Source organism: Eleginops maclovinus, chromosome 19, assembly GCF_036324505.1.
Source record: "Eleginops maclovinus isolate JMC-PN-2008 ecotype Puerto Natales chromosome 19, JC_Emac_rtc_rv5, whole genome shotgun sequence".
Lineage (NCBI taxonomy): Eukaryota > Metazoa > Chordata > Actinopteri > Perciformes > Eleginopidae > Eleginops > Eleginops maclovinus.
The window spans coordinates 23,452,699-23,474,077 of NC_086367.1; the positions used below are offsets into that span (position 1 = coordinate 23,452,699).

Here is a 21,379-nt window from a genome sequence, read left to right on the forward strand (position 1 = left end):
AAGAGTTTCATAAAAGTAATATAATGCATATGAGAACACACACACACACACACACACAGAGTCCCCAAGCTCGATTACCATAATGCTTTATAAACTATAAAGTTAAAAATGAGATCACCCAGATCCTAAATTAACTGAAGGATATAAATGATAAGAAAACAGATGAAAAAGTAGCTTCTGTTTCATCTTTTAGCAATTTTATTATTGCTGATTAAAATGATGTGAAAGATACATCTGTTTTCAGATGTTTTTTGGGTGATTTGTTTATTAAACTGGAAATGAGTCAACCATTCCCATGAGTTAGTTGAATACTGGTGACTGCTGGTACTATTCTGCAGCTCCACTAGACTTGAATTAAGATATTTTGCCTTCTAAATACTGTGCATACTGCCTTCTGGATATTGCACTAGTCCATATTACATTTCAATAAATGTGCAGCCATATTTCTTTACACATTTCAGTGTAAGGCATTTAAAACACCACAGACACAAAGCACTGGTGCAAGCATTACTTGTGTGAAGAGGCTGGCCCTTCAACACGTTGTATATTTAGCAGTATGTTTTCCTGCTATTTACTCACACACTTACACACTCAATTTCACAGCCTCACACACTCAGATTGGGCTCAGAAGCACACAGGGGAAGAAGTGAACCCAGAGACATAACACACACCAACACACACTCCACCTAGAGTCAATTCACACTGGCTAATGAAAACACACTCACAGCCGCACATACGCACTTGATGAGGTCACATGGTGTACACAGAGCCCGAGGCTGTGAGGTCTTATTGAGTTACAGTCATTTTAACAGGGCGGACAAAATGGAGCCAACCCTGACATCTCCTCGTGACCTTTCCTCAGATGCTCCCTCACCTCCTCGCCTCAGTTATAAGTAACCACAGACATGGCTTCATTGATCCCGGTCATAAGGAGGGTGGGAAATCTACTTCTGCCACATTGAAAATGCGAGTCAGGCTGGCAGCTTTTCAAGGTCGTCTTCCTCTCAGTATTTATGCGGTTTCAAAGCTTGTATTAAGTTTTTGAAATGGTTATATGATGTAACTTCTCACACAAATTCATTTTGCTTATGTGATAAAACCCGCCGTTACATTCCTGTGCCGTGGCTTTTGTCCCGGTGAGTCCTGGTCTGGAAACGGTGGCTCACCTGTGCACCTGTGAGGCTCACCTGACAGGAACATGCCGGAAAACAATCACTGCAACATGGAGCCCATTAACTCTGATGAAAGGTGTTGTGCAGCCTTCATTGTTTTCCCTTGCTGAATAGACTCAATGAGATGCTGTCGCACAGGAAGCATTTCAAACTCTGCTGGAAAAGCCTTACAATAATTGTTCCCAGTTTTAAACCTTCATAATGAGGAGTATTAACATTCAGCACCAGTAGAGCAGCGACGAGTCGAGCTGACCTTCATTTTCAATTAGTTCTGTTCAGATTCTCAGGCGAGAGCAGGACTGTTGAGTGTGTATTCTGGTGTTGCATCGTGTTGCTGTGTCTGCAATGACGCAGCTCTAAAAGATGATGTGACTGACAAAATGAAGTCTGACTCGGGGGTGGGGGGTTCTCTGCAGAAGAATTTAAATAGCGGGGCAGTTCTGATGCTGTTTGAGGTGACGGTTTAATGCCGGTTATCCAACTGACATGGGAGGAATCTCTGCCTGTCTTTTGATCTGCTCGACGACAGATCAACCGCTCAATTCGTGGGTGTATTTCTGAGGAGCTTCTTAGAGTGTTGGATCTACTGGGAATATTTATAAAGAGTGTGCTATGTAAACCTATTTACTTCGGCTGCCCCCATGCCATTAAATCAATGTAATGCCATTTCTGTACGTGGCACTCTACAAGGTTTGTCTAGGTTTAAGCTAATGCACTTTCTGAATTGAAATCCTCCCGGTTTATTGCACTAACTGTAGGTTGCTTTGGATTAAAGGGCCAGATTAATGAACAACAACGTGTTTTTTGGATCACACGGGATGTTAGCAAGGTTAACTGGTTCCACAGCCAATGGAGTTTTCCCATAAATAAGCTCTGTGGTACATAAACGTTTATGGTTTTATACGTTTTGTTCGGCAAGACTATGATTTTTGAAGCGTAAATGGAATCATCAGACAGTAAAGAGCTAATACCAATGCTGCGCTATGATTGGCCACTCCGTAGGCAAGGCAAGGCAAGTTTATTTATATAGCACCTTTCAACACAAGGTAATTCAAAGTGCTTTACAAACATGAAAGACATTAAGAGCGTTAAAAAATAGTGCAGTATAAACACATTATACCAAGGCATTTAAAAACAGTCATTAAAGAGCAAAGATAATGAGGTAAACACAACAGGTATAAAATACATGAATAAAAGTCACAGTGCAGAATAAAAGTCACAGTGCAGAATAAAAGTCACAGTGCAATGTTAGATCAGGACCGTTCAATTAAAAGCAGCGGCCAAAAGAAATGTTTTCAGCCTGGATTTAAAAGTAGTAAGAGTGGCAGCGGCCCTGCAGGGTTCTGGGAGTTTGTTCCAGATATTTGAGCATAATAACTGAACGCTGCTTCTCCTTGTTTAGTTCTAAGTCTGGGGACAGAAAGCTGACCCGTTCCAGAAGACCTGAGAGTTCTAGGTGGTTCATAATGTAGCAGGAGATCAGAGATGTACTCTGTAGGCAAGAGGCAGGACTTAAGGAAGGGTCAATTAGCCAGCAATCCGGCCCACTCCCTAATATCCAATAGGGGCTATTTCCTGAATATCTGCAGCCACCACCCAGTCTGGCTGCATCAGCACAGGCTGTCCCTTTGCTGTGTGTGTGTGTGTGTGTGTGTGTGTGTGTGTGTGTGTGTGTGTGTGTGTGTGTGTGTGTGTGTGTGTGTGTGTGTGTGTGTGTGTGTGTGTGTGTGTGTGTGTGTGTGTGTGTGTGTGTGTGTGTGTGTGTGTGTGTGTGTGTGTGTGTGTGTGTGTGTGTGTGTGTGTGTGTGTGTGTGTGTGTGTGTGTGTGTGTGTGTGTGTGTGTGTGTGTGTGTGTGTGTGTGTGTGTTTTCCTAGCAGCCTTTGGGACGGTAATCAGAGTTTTCTCACTGTGACTCAGAGGGGAAGATTGACAGAGGAGGCTGCTCTACGGCACCATCAACCTCTAGGCCGCCCTTTTTTATATGTTATCTTCATGACATCACTTCCTGTTGCTGCTGGCCGATAGCCCAGGGTTGGAAGAGCACGTCTGAGTTGTAGAAGTGGGAATGTGTTTCCGTTACTCGGGGGCTCGTGGTGTTTCTGCACCGGGAGATGCCGACACGCTGATGGAATTTCACCCAGTAGCCTCAGATGCATCCCCGACAAAGTGTATAAGTCCGTCTGACAGGGTGTATATTAACCAGAGCCTTACATCAAGACGTTCAGTGAGTCACGGTATGAAAAGCTGCCTGAGAAACATCTCCACCCCGACTACAGATATTTCCTGAGTAAACACGTAAGGTGGGAATGGAAAAGAAAAAATACAACTAGAATTCTCAAACGGTAGACTGCAGGTTTGGCGCTAACGATGACAAAAACATGGATTTATTAATATGAGATCTCGCCCAATCATGTGTGGAATTTATCTGTAGATAATGCGGTTATATTCTCTGCTTTTGAATCATGCAACAGCCTAAATGTGGCCAGCATCAGACTAAGTAAAGGTTGATTTTAGCAGAGCGAATGCCGGAAATGCTTCTTCCTACTCGAGCAGTAAATGACGTTTAAAACATTCAATGAAAAGCATGGATTTAAGAAGTTTGAATCGACAAAACCACATGTCTTCGATCTTTCTATCATAAATGTGCACAGAATATGAGGGTGAAGAGACACAATCAATCGTCACCTCGTAAACACTCAGTATTAGCAATAGAAAGTTTGTTTTAAAGGCAACTTCCTCTCTCCTTTATCTGTGACTTTCGTATGTTGTAAGGTGTGATCTGTTGCTCAAACGTTGCGCAAGACGTGCTATTCGCGGTTGCACATCCTGCTGCTGTAGGTGTTGTTCAGAAATGAGGTTGAACCAGCAGCTTGTTGTACCGCTTTTAAGGGTTTCCGTCTTTATTAATAAAAAGAGGTAAAGTATTCACAGCATGGAGAAGTTTGGTTGGCTTCACCTTGATCTTTCAGCTGTCCTTTCCTCCTCCTGTAGTTTCTCCCACATTGAATACCTGCATATTGTGTTACCTTTTTTTTTGTTCGTGCTGTATTATTTATTTTTTTGTCCTTTTTAAGCAGGTTTGTATTGTGGTGTTGCTGAGAAACCCCCCCCCCCCCTTACACAACCCTCTCATTCTAGTTATATAGAGAGACTTTTCTCCCTTAACTTTACTAACACTAACTCTACAGGCTCTACCACCATCTGCATGTCTCTGCTCACTCACACACACTAGGACCCTATCTGTAAAAACTGATCATTTTTGCATCATGATGTTCCTTATAGTTGACACTTTGAATATTAACCTTGTCCGTATTGCAATTCTGATACCTTTTCTATGAATGGTGCAGCTCTAACACACTAACCAGTGCTCAGCTCACTCCCGAAGAGTCTCCAGGGTGGTTAACACGGTGAATCATGCATTAACATGGTGGTCTGGGTGCTGTCTTCACCATGGCGGTGTAACAGGAGCAGAGTGGCACTCCTCTCACAGCTTACAGGGAGGAGAGGAGGGGGGAGAAAAGGGAGGATTAGGACCAGGCTGGGTTCTGGGGTTGTGGTTCCTTTATTCGGTTAGGACGGCCTAAACTTGACCTCTGTCTCAGTCTGGATGTTGGATAGTCCCAGGCTCGACTCGGAGGTCAAACGGCCGCCTGAAGGAATGAGTATCTGTCTGAGGGAATGAGTATCTGTCTGACGAAATGAGTGTCCGTCTGAGGGAATGAGTATCTGTCTGAGGGAATGAGTGTCCGTCTGAGGGAATGAGTGTCCGTCTGAGGGAATGAGTGTCCGTCTGAGGGAATGAGTGTCCGTCTGAGGGAATGAGTGTCCGTCTGACGGAATGAGTGTCCGTCTGACGGAATGAGTGTCCGTCTGAGGGAATGAGTGTCCGTCTGAGGGAATGAGTGTCCGTCTGAGGGAATGAGTGTCCGTCTGAGGGGATGAGTGTCCGTCTGAGGGAATGAGTATCCGTCTGAGGGGATGAGTGTCTGTCTGAGGGAATGAGTATCCGTCTGGGGGAATGAGTTTCCGTCTGAGGGAATGAGTGTTCGTCTGAGGGATTGAACCATGACAGTGTTGTTTACTTTCCCTGATATTAGTAGATGCATTTATCCTTTATTTACCTCTTTTCTCCAGTGTTTGACATCACAAATGATTTGTCTTGCAAAAAAACTAATTGAGATGGAGAGGCCCCAGATGTGTTCAGAAGATTCCCTCTCTGGGATTTCTCCGCATGTGTCTCAGCAAAATATATTTGCATTGAAATGCAGTCGCAACAGAGTCTGACAAAGTGCTAAATCAAAGGTTGTTGTTGTGGCTGCCACTGTAGTTGAATTGTGGTGTCATTTGAACCGGCACAGGATGAAATATATCTGTGATCCACCTGCTGATTGATCGGTGCATCTCTATTTGTTGTTGTTGTTGTTGTTTATTCACATCACAATAAATCCTGGGATGTCACTTCCTGGTTCCATGGCTCTCTGTGTGGTCGTACTAACGGTTATCATCACAAACACAATAACCCTCACTGTGTCTCCATCACCCTCACCACACCACCTCAGTGGAGTCATGCTCCTCCTCACTCACTCATAACCCAGCCTCACCTCCACCAAACCAACAAAATGACCACCCCCCCTGAAACCCCTGCTCCTGTGGGCTCCTAGGTAACATTTTCATACCTTGTTCCTCCCCCCGTTTCCTCCACCCCTCTCACCCGCCCTCCCTTTTTACCACATCCAATTCCAGGACAGGAAATTCTTCAAAGGATTCTTTGCAAAAGTAAGTTGTTGCTTTGTGTGTCTCAGTGTGTCTCTTTATCATCAGCCGTATTATTGTTGTTGTTATTATTTGTTCCTCCTCCTCTTCACGTAACACTTCACCCTTTGATCACTTCTAAAGGCTGGAAGACACACACACACACACACACACGGAGGGGAGACCAATGATGCATGTGTCTTTGAGCAGGTGGGGTTAAGCTGGGCGGGGCACTGTGTGTGTGTGAATGTGTATTAACAGGCTTCTTCTCCCTTCAGCTCTTCTTCCCTGAACAGAGAATGAAACAATGAACAAGTGTGTGTGTGTGTGTGTGTGAACAGACGTTTGTCTTTTGGTGCACACACACACATTTTATTGTTGTCGTTCTAACCCCCAATGTGGACTGCATCGTCACCACACACACTCCAACCTTTCTTTTCTCAAAGTAAAGTTTGGGCACTCATGAAAACACTTGTTTCTCGTACCTGGTGCTTTCTCTTTGTTCACAGGTGTGTGTGTGTGTGTGTGTGTGTGTGTGTGCGTGTGCGTGTGCGTGTGTTGACTTAATGATTTGGTACCAAGGAAAGGCTCAAAGGGAACTCTTGTTACTACAACACTTAAACCTTTCTGACTCGTTCCTGTTGTGTTTGGTTTGCAGGCGGGGAAGAAGGCAGTGCGCGCAGTGCTCTGGGTGTCGGCAGACGGTCTTCGTGTCGTCGACGACAAAACAAAGGTAATAGCAAGTGTCTGTCGTCTTAGGAAGCACCTTCATTATAAATAAAGAGCTGCTGCAGGAAGTCCACGTGGCTTTGGGAGCTTTATAGGCAGCTGATAATGGTAGTAAAGCTGCTGTGCTCTAGTGACCTCCAAGAGCCCCTCTTTGTAAATATGTACTCTGCACCTGCAGGAGTAGATAAGAGTGAAATACACAAGACAGGGTTACACTGACACCTGCTGGACAGATGCAGTACTACATCAACAAGGGGTCTGTGAGGCTCGAATAAATATAACTATCTCTATTCTGTTTCATCATTGCTTTCATATTGTTTTGCACAATATTACTTTTACTCCTTATGTGTAAACATCAATTTGTGTTTCTATTTTATTACATGTTTTTATATCTCACATTAATAATTCAAATGTATATATTTTATTATAATATTTGTATTTAAATGTATTGTATTCTTTTTTTACTGCACATAATTATAGAAACATTTGTTATATTTATTTAATTTGATTTAATATTGTATTTTAAATGTTTACTTAACGTACGTTTAAAGGAGCACATTTTCCATCCAGGCCAAATATAATATTGTTATTATGATTTGATTAAGAACATTTAATGACAGCTGTCAGTTATAAAATGGAATATATTTGTATATAATAGAATAATAATATCTGTATTCTATTTATTTTGTTGCCATTATTTCGTAAAAGTAAAAAACATACAATTCCAGCAATAATTCCAGCCTGCTTAACCTGAGTGACATTCTATTTTCAGCGTCAGACTTAGCTGTTGAACTTCTGGAGCTGCTAATCGAAATATTCAAGCGCTTTTAAAGCCAGGTCTTCACGTTGAAGTGCAGCTCACTGTGCAATCATTCACACCACCTATTGAATTTACTCAATGGCCACTTTACCCGTAGTGACTGATCATAACGAGGTGAAAATGTGTTTGCAGGACCTGATTCTGGATCAGACGATAGAGAAGGTGTCGTTCTGCGCTCCGGACCGAAACTTTGAGAGAGCGTTCTCCTACATCTGCAGAGACGGAACCACGAGGCGCTGGATCTGCCACTGCTTCATGGCCATCAAAGACTCAGTAAGAACCCATTCTGGTGCTCACAGCTGATTGGTTACATACTATTTTACAACAGGCTCAAAAAGGCAGCTCAGCCAATCACAATCAGTCAGTGTTTGTCAGTAAGACTCCTTCCCTCGTCTGGTTCAGGGCGAGCGTCTCAGTCACGCTGTGGGATGTGCGTTCGCCGCCTGTCTGGAGCGGAAACAGAAACGGGAGAAGGAGTGCGGCGTCACGGCGACCTTCGACGCCAACAGAACCACCTTCACCCGCGAGGGCTCGTTTCGGGTTACTACGGCAATAGAGGCGGCAGAGCGGGAGGAAGTGATGAGGCAGATACAGGACGCTAAAAAAGGTTGGTGCTGGAAATGACGTCTAAATGTTGAGCTGATATTATTGCTTCACTTTGACACAGAGATAGAAGAAGTACTCAGATTTTATACTTGAGTAAAAGTAGAGGTACTCAGATCTTGTACTTGAGTAAAGTAGAAGTACTCAGATCTTGTTCTTGAGTAAAAGTAGAGGTACTCAGATCTTGTACTTGAGTAAAGTAGAAGTACTCAGATCTTGTTCTTGAGTAAAAGTAGAAGTACTCAGATCTTGTACTTGAGTAAAGTAGAGGTACTCAGATCTTGTACTTGAGTAAAGTAGAAGTACTCAGATCTTGTTCTTGAGTAAAAGTAGAAGTACTCAGGTCTTGTACTTGAATAAAGGAGAAGTACTCAGATCTTGTACTTGAGTAAAGTAGAAGTACTCAGATCTTGTACTTGAGTAAAGTAGAAGTACTCAGATCTTGTACTTGAGTAAAAGTAGAGGTACTCAGATCTTGTACTTGAGTAAAGTAGAAGTACTCAGATCTTGTTCTTGAGTAAAAGTAGAAGTACTCAGATCTTGTACTTGAGTAAAAGTAGAGGTACTCAGATCTTGTACTTGAGTAAAGTAGAAGTACTCAGATCTTGTTCTTGAGTAAAAGTAGAAGTACTCAGGTCTTGTACTTGAATAAAGGAGAAGTACTCAGATCTTGTACTTGAGTAAAGTAGAAGTACTCAGATCTTGTACTTGAGTAAAGTAGAAGTACTCAGATCTTGTACTTGAGTAAAGTAGAAGTACTCAGATCTTGTTCTTGAGTAAAAGTAGAAGTACTCAGATCTTGTACTTGAGTAAAGTAGAAGTACTCAGGTCTTGTACTTGAGTAAAGTAGAAGTACTCAGATCTTGTACTTGAGTAAAGTAGAAGTACTCAGATCTTGTTCTTGAGTAAAGTAGAAGTACTCAGATCTTGTACTTGAGTAAAGTAGAAGTACTCAGGTCTTGTACTTGAGTAAAGTAGAAGTACTCAGGTCTTGTTCTTGAGTAAAGTAGAAGTACCAGAGTGTAGGAATACTCTGTCACAGTAAAAGTATTCTAAATGTTCCTCCAGTGAAAGTAGAAAGTACTCTCCTCTAAATGTACTTAAAGTAGCGACAGTAAAAGTAGTCATTGTCTGATTGGTCCATTTCAGAATAATATCTCTGATATGTTTTATAATGATTGATCATTAAAGTGTTCTCAGAGCTGGTAAAGGTGCAGCTAGTTTGAATGGCTTTGTATACTGCAGGGTAGCTGCTGGATTTACTGCAGGTGAACTACAGTCTGATTTAAGGGAGATTATATTTACCATCATTCATCCTAATCTGCCTAGCAACTACAGGTATTAAATAAATGCAGTGGAGTAAAAGCACACCATTTACCTCTGAGTTGTAGTAGAGTAGAAGTACAAAGAAGTACACTACTTGAGTAAATCTACTTAGTTCCACCTCTGATCTCACACTTTGTTTTTTCCAGCAGAGACAGATGTAAACCTGTCGGGGAACTCGGCCACCTCTGTGAATAACTCCTCGGGTCCCTCGACGGGAGACACCCCGTCCCCCTCGTCCTCACCTCCTCTCTCCATGGCCTCCCTGGGCCCCCAGGTGATTCCCCGCAGACACGCCCCCGCCGAGGCCCTGGCCAGGCAGGGATCCTTCAGGGGCTTCCCGGTGCTCAGCCAGAAGACGTCTCCCTTCAAACGGCAGATGTCGCTGCGCATGAACGAGCTGCCGTCCACCATGCAGCGCAAGTCCGACTTCCCCATGAAGAACACCGGTGGGTGTAGTTTCCTGATGTCATCCTGCCGTCCATGTTTTCTATTTTTACTCTAAAACTCCCCCCTGTGTCTCCCCAGCAGTCCCAGAGGTGGAGGGAGAGAACGACAGCATCAGCTCGCTCTGCACTCAGATCACCTCGGCGTTCAGCGGCCCCCCCGAGGACCCCTTCTCCTCCGCACCGATGCCCAAACCCACCTCCTCCCCACAGTCTCCTGTAGCTCCAGGTAACATCCACTATACCTCTCTAACACCTCCAATATCTAACAGATCTAACCGTGATGAGCCCGGTCAGTGGGTGATGTGTTAACATGCATTTAGAGAATGTCTGCCTGCTCACATTTAGTCATAACTACTCTATTAATATTACAAAAGACCTGAGAGGCAAGAGAAAATATTCCTGTGAATATTCCTATTTTTTAATCCTGATCTGAATCGTCTCATCTCCAGGGTTTATGGCCTAAGAACAGGTTAAAAAAAACAGGATTTGCAAAGATAAAACTCCTTGATTTGCGATCCTATTATTATTATTATTATCATATGTTTATTTTTCTGTGAAAGAGGGGGGGGGAAATCTTTTAAAGACTAATTTATTTGTAATTATTCTTTCAATAAATAAAGTTTTGTGAGGATAATAAAAAATGTTTGTTGTTGTGAAACAAACATCAAATTGTGCAGCCTCTTGTGGCCGGACTGGGTATTACAACAACAAACCTGGTAAAACGGTGTTTCCCTCCCTGTTCCAAATAGGTTTATATGTTTTTGAATGTTAAAGAAACTAGAAAGGATAACCTGGAAAACCTTTTTTGAAGTCATCAGTCTTGAGTCACTAACACAGCAGAGAAACCCTCTGAATCAGACTGGATCACCTTGATAGTCTCTCCTGCCTGTGTGTAGCTGAACAGCATGGTGCGTGTCTAACCCTCGCTCCGTCAGCCTGTACTAGCGTCTGTCTCTGGTCTGCTGTAGTGAACGGCTCCTCTCCTGCCTTCTCTGCTGCTGCTGCTGTTGCTGCTGCTGTTGCTGCTAACCCCCCTGCTCTGCCCCCCGCCCTGCCTGCTCGAGACACTAACCCCTGGGCTAAGACCCCAGCAGGAGCCCCCCCCTCAGCACTGCCAGGTAAGCAGCACTTAGGAGAAGCTGGATGTGACAGGAGGCACTGAGAGTTTACTAAAGCGGTGTTTTTAACCTTTTTTATATAAACTATACGAGGGCGCTAACTTCACTGCCTGTCAGAATTAAGCCCCGCCCACTTTCCGGCAAAAATCCTGCATCAGAGCGAAGAGGAAAATAATAGTGTCTTCACGTCTTAAAGCTCCTGAGTCATATATCGCACCTCAAACAACAAATAGATCCAGAGCTCCGGTTCCTTTACTTCCTCTCCAGAAAAAAGGAGAGTAAAGAAAGGATCAGAAATCTCAGTCTCAGTGTCAGCCTGCTGCCTGCCACTCGTCCCCCGCAGACCCACCGGACATCCATCCCCTACTTATTCTCCGTAAGCTGTCTCTGCCGTCTGACCAGACATCTGACCCCATCTCCATATCTCTGGTCTCAGTAAACCCTTTCTGACCCACAGAGAGATTGTTTCCTGGCAGCACTTTTAACATTTTAGGGGGAGAATCTGCATTTTGTTTTGAGGTTACCAAATAAGATTAGACCTCCTTTATAGATTTATTGATTGGAAAACAAATTAGCCACAGCAGCATAGGTAAGACAAGCGTTGCACAGAATGTGAAAATAAACAAACACAATGCAAACAATAAACAAAATAAAACGGAACTAAGAAGTGAAATATAAACACATCGACAGCCCGTCACACGTCCAGATGGAATGTTTCTTTGCTTTTCTCTCACCCACCTCTCTTTCTCCCAACAGGAAGCAACTGGTCCTCCCCAACTCCGGTGATAGTGGTCCCGCCCACCTCCTCCCCCCCTGTCTCCTCCCACAGACGCACCCCCTCAGAAGCAGACCGGTGGTTAGAGGAAGTCACAAAGTCCGTGCGAGTCTCCCCCGCCACGCTCCCCCCCCAGCCGTTCAGCTCCCCTGTGTCGATGCCGGTAGCACCTCCCCCCCAGGTGGCCTTCATGTCCCCCCTGCCCCCCGCTGTGCCCATGCTGCCCCCCCGCCAGCCCGCCTTCCACGCTCACCCCCCGGTCTCCTACCCGCTGCCCAACGGACTCCCGTTCCCCCCCCCCAGCGTCCCCGTTGTGGGCATCACCCCCTCTCAGATGGTGGCCAACGTGTTCGGCTCGGCAACACACCCACAGCCGTTCCTCCCCCCCGCATCCTCCACCACGACCCCCCAGCACGACCTCAGCCCCTTCATCAAGCCCCCCCTGCACCACGTGGTGAGCCTCCCCCCCCTTAACCACGCGGTGAGCCTCCCCCCCCTGCAGCCCTCCAACGGCAGCGCCACCTTTAACGGCGCCGAGTCCTGGTCGCACCTCGCCCCGTCCTCCCCCGCCACCCTGCCCCCCCCACAGGAAGACGCCTTCGAGGCCCAGTGGGCAGCACTGGAGGGCCGATCCCGTCAGCGCACTTCCCCCTCCCCCACAAACCCCTTCTCCACCGAGCTGCACAAGACCTTCGAGATCCAGCTCTGAAGACTGTACCGAACAATAAGGAGGCCATTTTTGTTTTGGGGAGCAGGTGGATGAGGAGGAGTGGGGGGAGTGGTCCTTCTTGAGGGGGGGTCCTCCTGCCTCCTCTTCATCAGACGAGCTCAGCAGGAAGGAGGAAGAAGGAGGAGGAAGGAGGAGAACCAGCTGGGAGCAGAACTCCAACAAACAGGAACGGCTAACAGGCTAGCGTCTCATTAGCATCGTCTGTACGTTTTGTTTGTTTGTGCAGCACAGGCTCAGCATCACGCCCCCCCCCCCCCCTGCTCCCTGTTGCCAGGACGACGCCTCCTCACCTGGCAGAGAAACTGCAGCACTGAGAGAACTCAGCTTCCAGACAAGAAGTTCTCATTAAACTTCCCAATCAGAAGAATAAAGTGAGACGATGCCAAATCTTTATTTTTATGCATTAAGTATATTTTAAATAGCTTTGGAATCTAACAGAAGAGTTGTAAGTAATCGTGCCAAAGGCACAGGCTAGCTACAAACGAGTTTATGTTCGTGTATACAAGAAATGACCGTATATATTATACATAAAAAATTATATATATCTTTAAAGAATCTATACTGTACACAGCTCACAGCAGTGCTAATTTTTAATGTGATGTAAAGAGATTTTGTGAAGGGACAGCTGCTTTACTTGTGTTTGTTTTGTTTTTGCCGTCTGCTGCATCCTGTGATTGGATGTGGAGCGTCTCTCTGTAAATAGGGTTTCATTGCAGCAACAATCATGTGGACGTAGCGCTGGTGGTGGTGCGGACTGGATGCCTCTCTGACCTGTGCTTTAGTTTAGTACACATCAGTACTTCAGATTTTACTTTTTCATCGTCATTCTTCTCTGTGGTGGAAATGTTTTTTTATTTAACACGGTAGGATGCGTCATCTCCCGTTCCTCCACCTCTTATATTATTTTTCTAAGTAGTTGATTTGTAACTTTTTATTTTGCACAGCACTACAATTTGACTCGCAGGTGATCGGCGGGGGTTAGTGAGTGTAAGCTGCACGCTGACCTCAGCAGAAAACTACAGGGAGATAAAAACCGTTGGTCTCTCCGTCTGATTTCTCTCTGTCATGTTTTTGTTTTTTTAATCAAACCTGTGAATATGATCTATTATCTGATCTATTTTTCCATTTTGTAATTATTTCATTTCTTTATTCCACTTCTTTGGAGAAATATTGAAGCTAAAAGATTGAATAAATTGATGGTGGTAAAGGAAAACTGTGTTCTGTGTTATTGAGTCCATACTGATGTGCTTTTAATGCATGCAGTCAATCTATCGATAATTAAACGGGTACTAGAACCTACATTTGGAAAACATATTTTTACATATTCATTATTTGTTCCTTTGGACTTGGCAATGTTTTGATGGGCATCATCATACATTTCCCCCATTTATGGCATTTTATAGACAAAATGTTAATTGTAATATAGCATTTGGAAAATGATCCACAATAAAGAGGTAATGGAAGGTTGCAGCGTTCACTTCAGCATTTTTTCACCAATTGAGGTCTACTTTGTAATAGAAGCTTGTAGTAATTGTTTTTCTTGATTGAGCTTTAAATACAAACATTAGACGCAGTAGAATAATCGTATTTATCATTTCAGACCATTTTCATCCAGAAACTCCCACGTACTGTAATGTACAAAGGTGTGATACTGTTTAAAAGAAATACACCTAAACTTACATAACCAAATAATTAGCATGGAGGATGCAGGAAACATAGGACTCTTGCATAGTCACTCTTTTTACATTTAGCACAAGAATATTTAACAAAATATGAAATAACTTAATAAACAAAGGTGGAAAAAAACAACAATTGAGGGAAGCATTGTGCAGAAAATCAAGAGAGAAAAAGCATGTTTTTATTTAAGAAACACGACAACACGCCAGGTAAATGTAAACAGATAAAGACTGCAATACAGATTTTTATTGACTCTTTGGTAATAGTTGTATTTATTCCTGTTGTAGTCCCCCCCACCCCCTTCCCCCCCTCCCTCCCTCCCTCCAGCTGGGGGCGCTGACTGCAGAGCCGAAGCCTCCTTATAAAAAACAGCCCGGAAGCCATGCATCAGTTTAGCACCGAAATGCAGGAGAACATGTGTGTGAAACTGGGAGTGTGTTGGTTAAAAACGTAAAGGTAAGACTTCAAAACTTCATCTACAGTCTCACAGAAGTGCTGCTCTGTTGCTAGGCAGAAATGTGTCAAATTCAGCCCAACGACGCAGCAGCAGTTAGCAAGTTACCGGCTAGCTTACAGTGGCTAACATCTGCTAACGGTGGTTAACTTTGATTTAACAAGCAATGCGAATCAAAGTACTGACATAAACTCATTTGTATATGGGTTGTCTTCATGTTAATGTTCATTCGAGGTGATACTGATATTTATTTTAGTTTTTGATACTGTTTTGCCACGGCTAACAGCTAGCAGAGTGTGTGCTGCTAATGCTAGCTGACAAACGTTCACTCTAACGGTCGTATGTTAGCATTTGTTCTGTTGTATATTAACTATTTGAACTGTAATGAAATCGATAACTTATTCATGAAGCAGCTACATGTTAAGTTTAAATAGTTTTAATGTAATGTCCATATTCAGCTTTTAAATTGACATAACGGAGTGGCTAACTTCACCTGTGACCGGTGTTGCACTTAATTCAGTCCCCCGTTTGAGTGTGCGACCTGATAAGGATGGCCATTTGAAGACGAACTTTTAATGAACCCTTTGGGGAAATTCAATTTTCCACTTGGTTTATATATACGTTTTGAATACACACACATTACAGGAACGACACTACAAATACACAAGTATAGGTATAGTTGCACATTAGAGATAGGTGCCAGAGCGAAGAGGCTGGAAGGGTCAGGTTGTGTGCAGACTCGTATTTAACCCCTTTAAAGTTGACCAAAAAAAACTTATATTTGTGGTTTACTCTTGCTTGTTTCAGAGAAATGCAGTGCCTGTCCAGATCACAGAAGCACAGCCAGGTTAACATGGGATTCCACTGACTCAAGAAAGGTGAAACATCACTCACTTTTTTTATCGTCTCCATTAATAGTCAGATTTGCACATCTAAAAAGTGCTTACCAATTTTGTTTGTATTTTCTGACTCTAGGTTTGCACTTTTCAGCCAGTGGAAGAGCTCTACACATCAACATGTCTCACCGTGGGCCTTTAACCGCGGTCATCACAACAGTATTAGGGGTGACTTTAGGGGGTCTGCTCGTATGGAGAGTCTACCGCACAAAGAGGAAGAGGCTGCCTTCCATCCAGAAGGTGGTCGATCCTGTGGAGGCTCCCTGTCCTGTGGAGAAGAGTTTTAAAGCTGTGGAGAATCTATACACCCCCCCACCGCCGCCCCAGCATCCTCCAGAGAAGGAGTTTAAGGCGGTGGAGTGTCAGACCCCACAGCTGCCCCCGCCCCTAAAGATCCCGTCCTCTGAGCAGCTGCTGCGAGTGAAGCCCGTGACGGTGAGCTCGGAGGAGGAGTGGCTGCAGCTCTGGCCGCTGATGCAGAAGGAGCTGACGGTGTTCCCCGTGCTGGGGCTCGACTGTGAATGGGTAAAGACCGACGGCGTGAGGAAAGCCTTTTGCATGTTTTTGTTTTTGAAATGGAAAAAGTCCCCCTGAATGGATTTTTAAACACTTCTTTGCTCCTGTTATTTCTCTGACCGGTCCTCAGGTGTCGGTGAAGGGCCGCTCCTCCTCGGTGTCTCTGCTGCAGATGGCCACATACTCCGGTCTGTGCGTCCTGGTGAGGCTGCTGGCGTTTCGCAGCGGCCAGCAGAGCTTCCCTCTCAGCCTGATGGAGGTCCTCAGAGACCCCCACATTTTAAAAGTCGGCGTCGGCTGCTACGAAGACGGCAAGCGCCTGACGCGTGACTACGGCCTGTCGCTGACCTGCACAGTGGACCTGAGATACCTCGCCTTGAGACGGAGGTATGCTGTGTTTGCTCACTCTACATCAGAATACTTTCCTTCGTTTTTACCTAAATGATCCTCTTCAACCCTGTCCGTGGTTCCAGGCAGGTGACGGTGAGTAACGGCCTGAGCCTGAAGTCTCTGGCGGAGGATCTGCTGAACGTGCCTCTGGATAAATCTCTGGAGTTGCGCTGCAGCGACTGGGAGGCTGACGAACTGACGCTGCAGCAGGTACAGAGCCATTAAATCACTGACCGCTATAAAGCTAGTTTATAAAGGGATGTCTAAGATGGGGAAGAGTGTGAGAAGTGTTCCGGGCTCTAAGCTTTAAGGTTTTTTGCTCGTCGTTCATTTGAAAATGCACAAAATACTGTCAGATGAACTACAGTGAAAGTGGTTTTCCTCTTATCATTCTATTCTTCATCTCCCCTGTCCTCTGATGTTTCCCCCCGGTTCCTCTCCAGATTACTTATGCTGCGCGGGACGCCCAGGTGTCCATCGCTCTCTTCCTGCACCTCCTTGGCCTGGACTCTGAACCGGAACCCGAGTCCTGCAGCAGCAGCTCGTACTCTGACCTGGCATCTCGCTGCCAGGGTCTGCTAGACGTGTCCTTCAGGGGCCGAGGAGACTCAGAGGATAAGGACGGAGAGAAGAGAAGGAGGACGCGGAAAACACCCACTTTTGAAAGTCCGGAGTCTGGAGATCAGCAAGTCCCAGACCCTCGGAAGAACAACAAGAAGAAACCGCTGGGTGTGGGCTACTCCGCCAGGTGAGGGGGGACGTATATCACACATACAGCTGTTTTTATTTGTTTGATTTTAACAATTAGTTAGTTCTTCTGCAAATTTGTATCACTGTGTATTTTTGATCCATGTTAAATGCGTTGTTGTTTTTACGCTGAGAAATGTGTCATTTTAATTTGGGTAACACTTTCTCTGGCCTCCTGTGATATTGTAGTATCCCTTTAATCACGCCTCAGTGCCAGGAGCCGACATGAAGGGACTTTTTATCCAGTTTGAAGCCTTATATTTTAACCAGATTAAGGGTTTTACTCATGCTATGACTATCTGAAGTTATCAGAGAAACAAGCTGAGCAAACGTTAGTCGCAGCCAGACTACAGCGAGAAAAAACCCCAGACTTTTAACGTGATCCGCTTCAGTGTTTTACCAGCTTTACCTCTTTGTTTTTAAGAAGGGACACTTCATATAGAGTTGTATTGTAGATGTGTCTCTGTGTGTTACAGGAAGTCTCCTCTGTACGATAACTGCTTCCTCCACGCCCCTGATGGCCAGCCTCTCTGCACCTGCGACAAGAAGAAAGCCAAATGGTATCTAGATAAAGGAATAGGAGGTACATGGAGACTCCTGCACATACTCGCATGCCTTTTTATAAACGTCTCTCTCAATCCTTCAGCTGACAGGGTGTCACTCCTCTTTCTGAACATGTTCTCTGTGTCTCTGTCAGTGCTGCAGAGTGAGGAGCCGTTCGTGGTGCGGCTGCTGTTCGAGCCGTCGGGACGTCCCGACTCTCAGCAGGATTATTATCTGACAGCGAAGGAGAACCTCTGCGTGGTCTGTGGGAAAGCAGACTCCTACATCAGGTTACTCATGTTCTACTTTACACATTTACTTGTGCAATGCTTTGTTGAAAATATGGCTTTCTGTGAGTCTTCAGATCTGGAGGGACGACCTTGGACAGAAAGGGGTCCCTTGTTCTTCTATATGCAGGAAAATCTATCAGTGGATAAAAAGGCTTTGAGGGATAAGAAATTGTGTCAATACACTTTAAAAGTGCTTGAATTTCACTTTTCCAAAGCTGTATGAACCCTGATTCGACGAGGGAATCCACAAACGTTTGGTTGTTGTTTTTCTGAAGAGTTCCAGTGACTATAAAACAAAGGGAAAACAGCCAATCCTCACGTTTCAGCTCTGGATAGTTTTCTGCCTCATAAAATCTTTCAGGACTTCATTACAGTATATTAATGAGCCGTTAGGTGTGTAACGGAGTGTTGCGTAAATCTTTTATTGCCAGTCATTTGAATTCTGCTCTCCGCTCCCGCAGGAAGAACATCGTGCCTCACGAGTACCGCCGGCACTTCCCCACGGAGATGAAGGACCACAACTCCCACGACATCCTGCTGCTGTGCACCAGCTGCCACGCCGCCTCCAACGTGCACGACGGCTTCCTGAAGCAGCGGCTGGCCGACGAGTTCTCCGCCCCCCAGGGCTGCGAGGAGGGGGTGCGTCTGCTGGAGGACTCGGACCGGCGGCGGGTTCGCTCTGCGGCCCGAGCTCTGCTGACTGCCGGAGAGGCGCTGCCGGAGCAGAGGAGGCAGGAGCTGCAGACTCTGATCAGGGAATACCTGCAGAGCGAGCAGCTGACGGAGGAGGAGCTGCAGGAGGCCGCCGGGCTCGAGACCAGGTGAAACACCTGGGGAGGGGGGTTACAGGTTTAACCTCAAACTATAATATCATTGTTTAGATTTTCATTTGAATCCATGAAATCATTTTGATTAAAACTAATATTTCCTCACCTAACCTGAGAGTACACACCGACATCTGTTTAAGATTCTGTTAAACTCTCCCAAAAATATTCCAGAATATCCACCATTTAGACCCGTGTCACCCTTTAATTCTCCGGCGGTGACCCCCCCCCCCCCTCTCTCTCCTCTGAAGGATCTTCAACGAGGCGTACGTCCCTCACGGTCTGAAGGTGGTGCGAGCATCGGCCGATCGGGGCCTCCAGGGCCTCATGGATTTGGAGCGCCGCTGGAGGCAGCACTTCCTGTCTGCCATGCAGCCGCGGCACCTCCCCCCGCTGTGGGCCGTCGACCACAACCACAGCAAGTTCCTCCGCAAGTACGGAGAGGACCTGCCCGTCAAACTCAACTGAGCGCCGCGTCCGGAGAGTTCCACACGCCAAATCGCTTTTTCTTTTTCAAGTGAGATAAAAGGACCGATCGACCAGCATGTTCCAGCCCCCACCAGGAGTGTGTGTGAATACACTCCGTCTGAGGATGTGCTTTGGACTACTGTAGTGCCGGTTGGGTCCTGGAGAACTTAAAGGAATATCCTGTGACTGCATACGGACACTTTTTTATCTTGAAAGATGTATAATTATTTATGAAAAAAAGCTCTAAAATGTATGCACTGATTTTTAGAAGAAGCTGCTTCCTGCTCTTAATTTCCCGCCTAAACCTAACCCCTGCCCCCCCACACCTGCAGGAAAGCAGCTTTATGAACTTTAAGTTATGATTCGCTCAGCCTTGCTTTCTGTCTTCACTCTGTCTGTTTTAAGTCAGTAGCTGAACGTTTCCTCCCTGGAGTATGATATTGGGGGGGGGGGGGTAAAGCTGGCTTGTTCAGTTGATCATTTAACCTCCAGATGTTAGCGCCGTGCTGCTGATGCTCTTCAGTCGGGACGTCTTCTGGTTCATGTTTTAATGAGCCTCTTAATCCCAAAACTGGAGTCTCATCGCAGCGTTGAGCGGCGACAATAAACCCAGACGTCGATTTACAGAATCCAAACCGCACAGGTAAAAATAAAAGGGCCAACTTTAAAGTGACTGAAATAATCCCTAACTTCCCCCTGCAGCAAGGAGGCTTCATCTGTGGAGCTGATGATGAATATATAAATTGCAGCTGCTTCGTCTTTGGTTGTGTTTCTGGATGTAAGCCGAAGATGTTCTGTTTTCATAAATTGTGAACGATACAAAAAATAAAGTCTTGTTTGTATTAAATCTGCTGTCGATGGTTTTGATGCTCGGACAGGAAAAAAAACATGTACGCCCGAAACCTAGGAGGTGTGGTATTCACACATCGTTTCCTGTTCTGGTTTCTGGAGAAGTTAGCAAACTGTGGCTAAAAAGAAAATGAGCAGGGGGGATAAATGTGGAGCTGCTGTGTGTATTTGTTTGATTTCAAATTGAAAACTGTCTTGCATTTTAAGAAGCTGTTCTGTTAGTGAGTAACATAACTTCAAGTAATCCTGTGTTTTACATTTTAATGGACCCTTTCTCTGCATCAGAAATAGAGGCGCTAAGAGGTTTTTCTTTCATTGTATTGTATCAATGGCCCACGGTGCACACCTCTCAAACCGTGGAATATTTCATTTGATCTGAATTCAGCAATTATGGGCTTTATTTTCATGCAACGTGATGATATTTAACTCCAGAGGAGCAGCTCGGCACGAAGGAAAATCATTTTCTCAACTATTAAATAACATAATTGAAATATTGAGTCAAAAAATACTGATTTAATCTTAATGTAATATTTTCTGGTCTCTTTACTCCTGTGATTATATACAACTAAATTGCTTTTGAGTTGTAGAATAATCAGGACCTTAAAAAACATTTTCACATTTTTTTTTAGACCAAAAAACAAATGGATTAATTGACAAAATTCTTAAAAAGCAGCTTTAAAAACACGTGGAGTTAAAAAGACAAACACATTCACTGTTTCTTTTTTTATTTCTTACAAAATCACAGTTTAATAAATAGTCTGTAAAAATGAGTACAAAAGCGGTTGTCTTAACATTTCATATATGAATCACTCGTGACTTTCAGGAGTCTGTAGTTGGATTATTTTGTCAAGAATGACTTTATTTTTTTTACAATCTAGTCTTGCTGAATTAAGGCCTCTTGATTTTGGCATCAGAACAATCTGTCAGTCGAATGTTTTGTATCTGAATTTGAGTTTGGCTTATGATCTCCCCCCTGGTTTCACAGTTCAGTCAGAACATAAATGAACACATTCACAAATAAATACCAAAATGGCTCGACATGCAGACGTGATTTTGTCCTAAAATGTTGAAAACACACATTTCTACCGTCAGTGTTTGACACGTAACAATGGCACATGAGGCTGCTGCAGGGGAGTCTGTTGTTTAAGTATTGGAGGAGACATAGGAGCCAAAGCTGGGAAATACTTTCTAAAAAATAAAAACATTTTGCTGGATTCCCCTTTTTTAAGAAGTGTATCGGGGAGTGAGAGACA

The 21,379-nt window shown here is 44.6% G+C and overlaps 2 protein-coding genes across 15 annotated transcripts in view; both read left to right on the top strand.

The window, feature by feature from the left end:
- numb (NUMB endocytic adaptor protein) overlaps positions 1-13,685 on the top strand; it is a 44,783-nt gene extending 31,098 nt beyond the window's left edge. The window contains exons 4-11 of one of the 13 annotated variants that reach the window (XM_063909092.1): positions 5,917-5,949; positions 6,584-6,658; positions 7,607-7,747; positions 7,877-8,081; positions 9,550-9,849; positions 9,929-10,075; positions 10,746-10,967; positions 11,724-13,685. In XM_063909092.1, coding sequence (XP_063765162.1) covers positions 5,917-5,949; positions 6,584-6,658; positions 7,607-7,747; positions 7,877-8,081; positions 9,550-9,849; positions 9,929-10,075; positions 10,746-10,967; positions 11,724-12,451 — 1,851 coding nt within the window. In that variant the 3' untranslated portion in view covers positions 12,452-13,685. The remainder of the gene's footprint in view (positions 1-5,916; positions 5,950-6,583; positions 6,659-7,606; positions 7,748-7,876; positions 8,082-9,549; positions 9,850-9,928; positions 10,076-10,745; positions 10,968-11,723) is intronic. The other 12 variants (XM_063909098.1, XM_063909093.1, XM_063909099.1 and 9 more) reach the window with 12 other exon arrangements.
- Positions 13,686-14,484: 799 nt separating this feature from the next.
- Positions 14,485-20,124, top strand: exd2 (exonuclease 3'-5' domain containing 2). Of its 2 annotated transcripts, none has more exons than XM_063909607.1 (10): positions 14,485-14,605; positions 15,411-15,481; positions 15,579-16,039; positions 16,146-16,402; positions 16,489-16,615; positions 16,849-17,153; positions 17,629-17,735; positions 17,850-17,985; positions 18,447-18,806; positions 19,061-20,124. In XM_063909607.1, exons 3-10 carry the CDS (start codon positions 15,620-15,622, stop codon positions 19,275-19,277), a joined length of 1,929 nt encoding a protein of 642 aa, XP_063765677.1. In that variant the 5' UTR covers positions 14,485-14,605; positions 15,411-15,481; positions 15,579-15,619; the 3' UTR covers positions 19,278-20,124. The 2 variants fall into 2 exon arrangements, with proteins under 2 accessions (XP_063765677.1, XP_063765678.1); XM_063909608.1 differs by having other exon boundaries at positions 15,579-16,024.
- Positions 20,125-21,379: the final 1,255 nt, after the last annotated feature.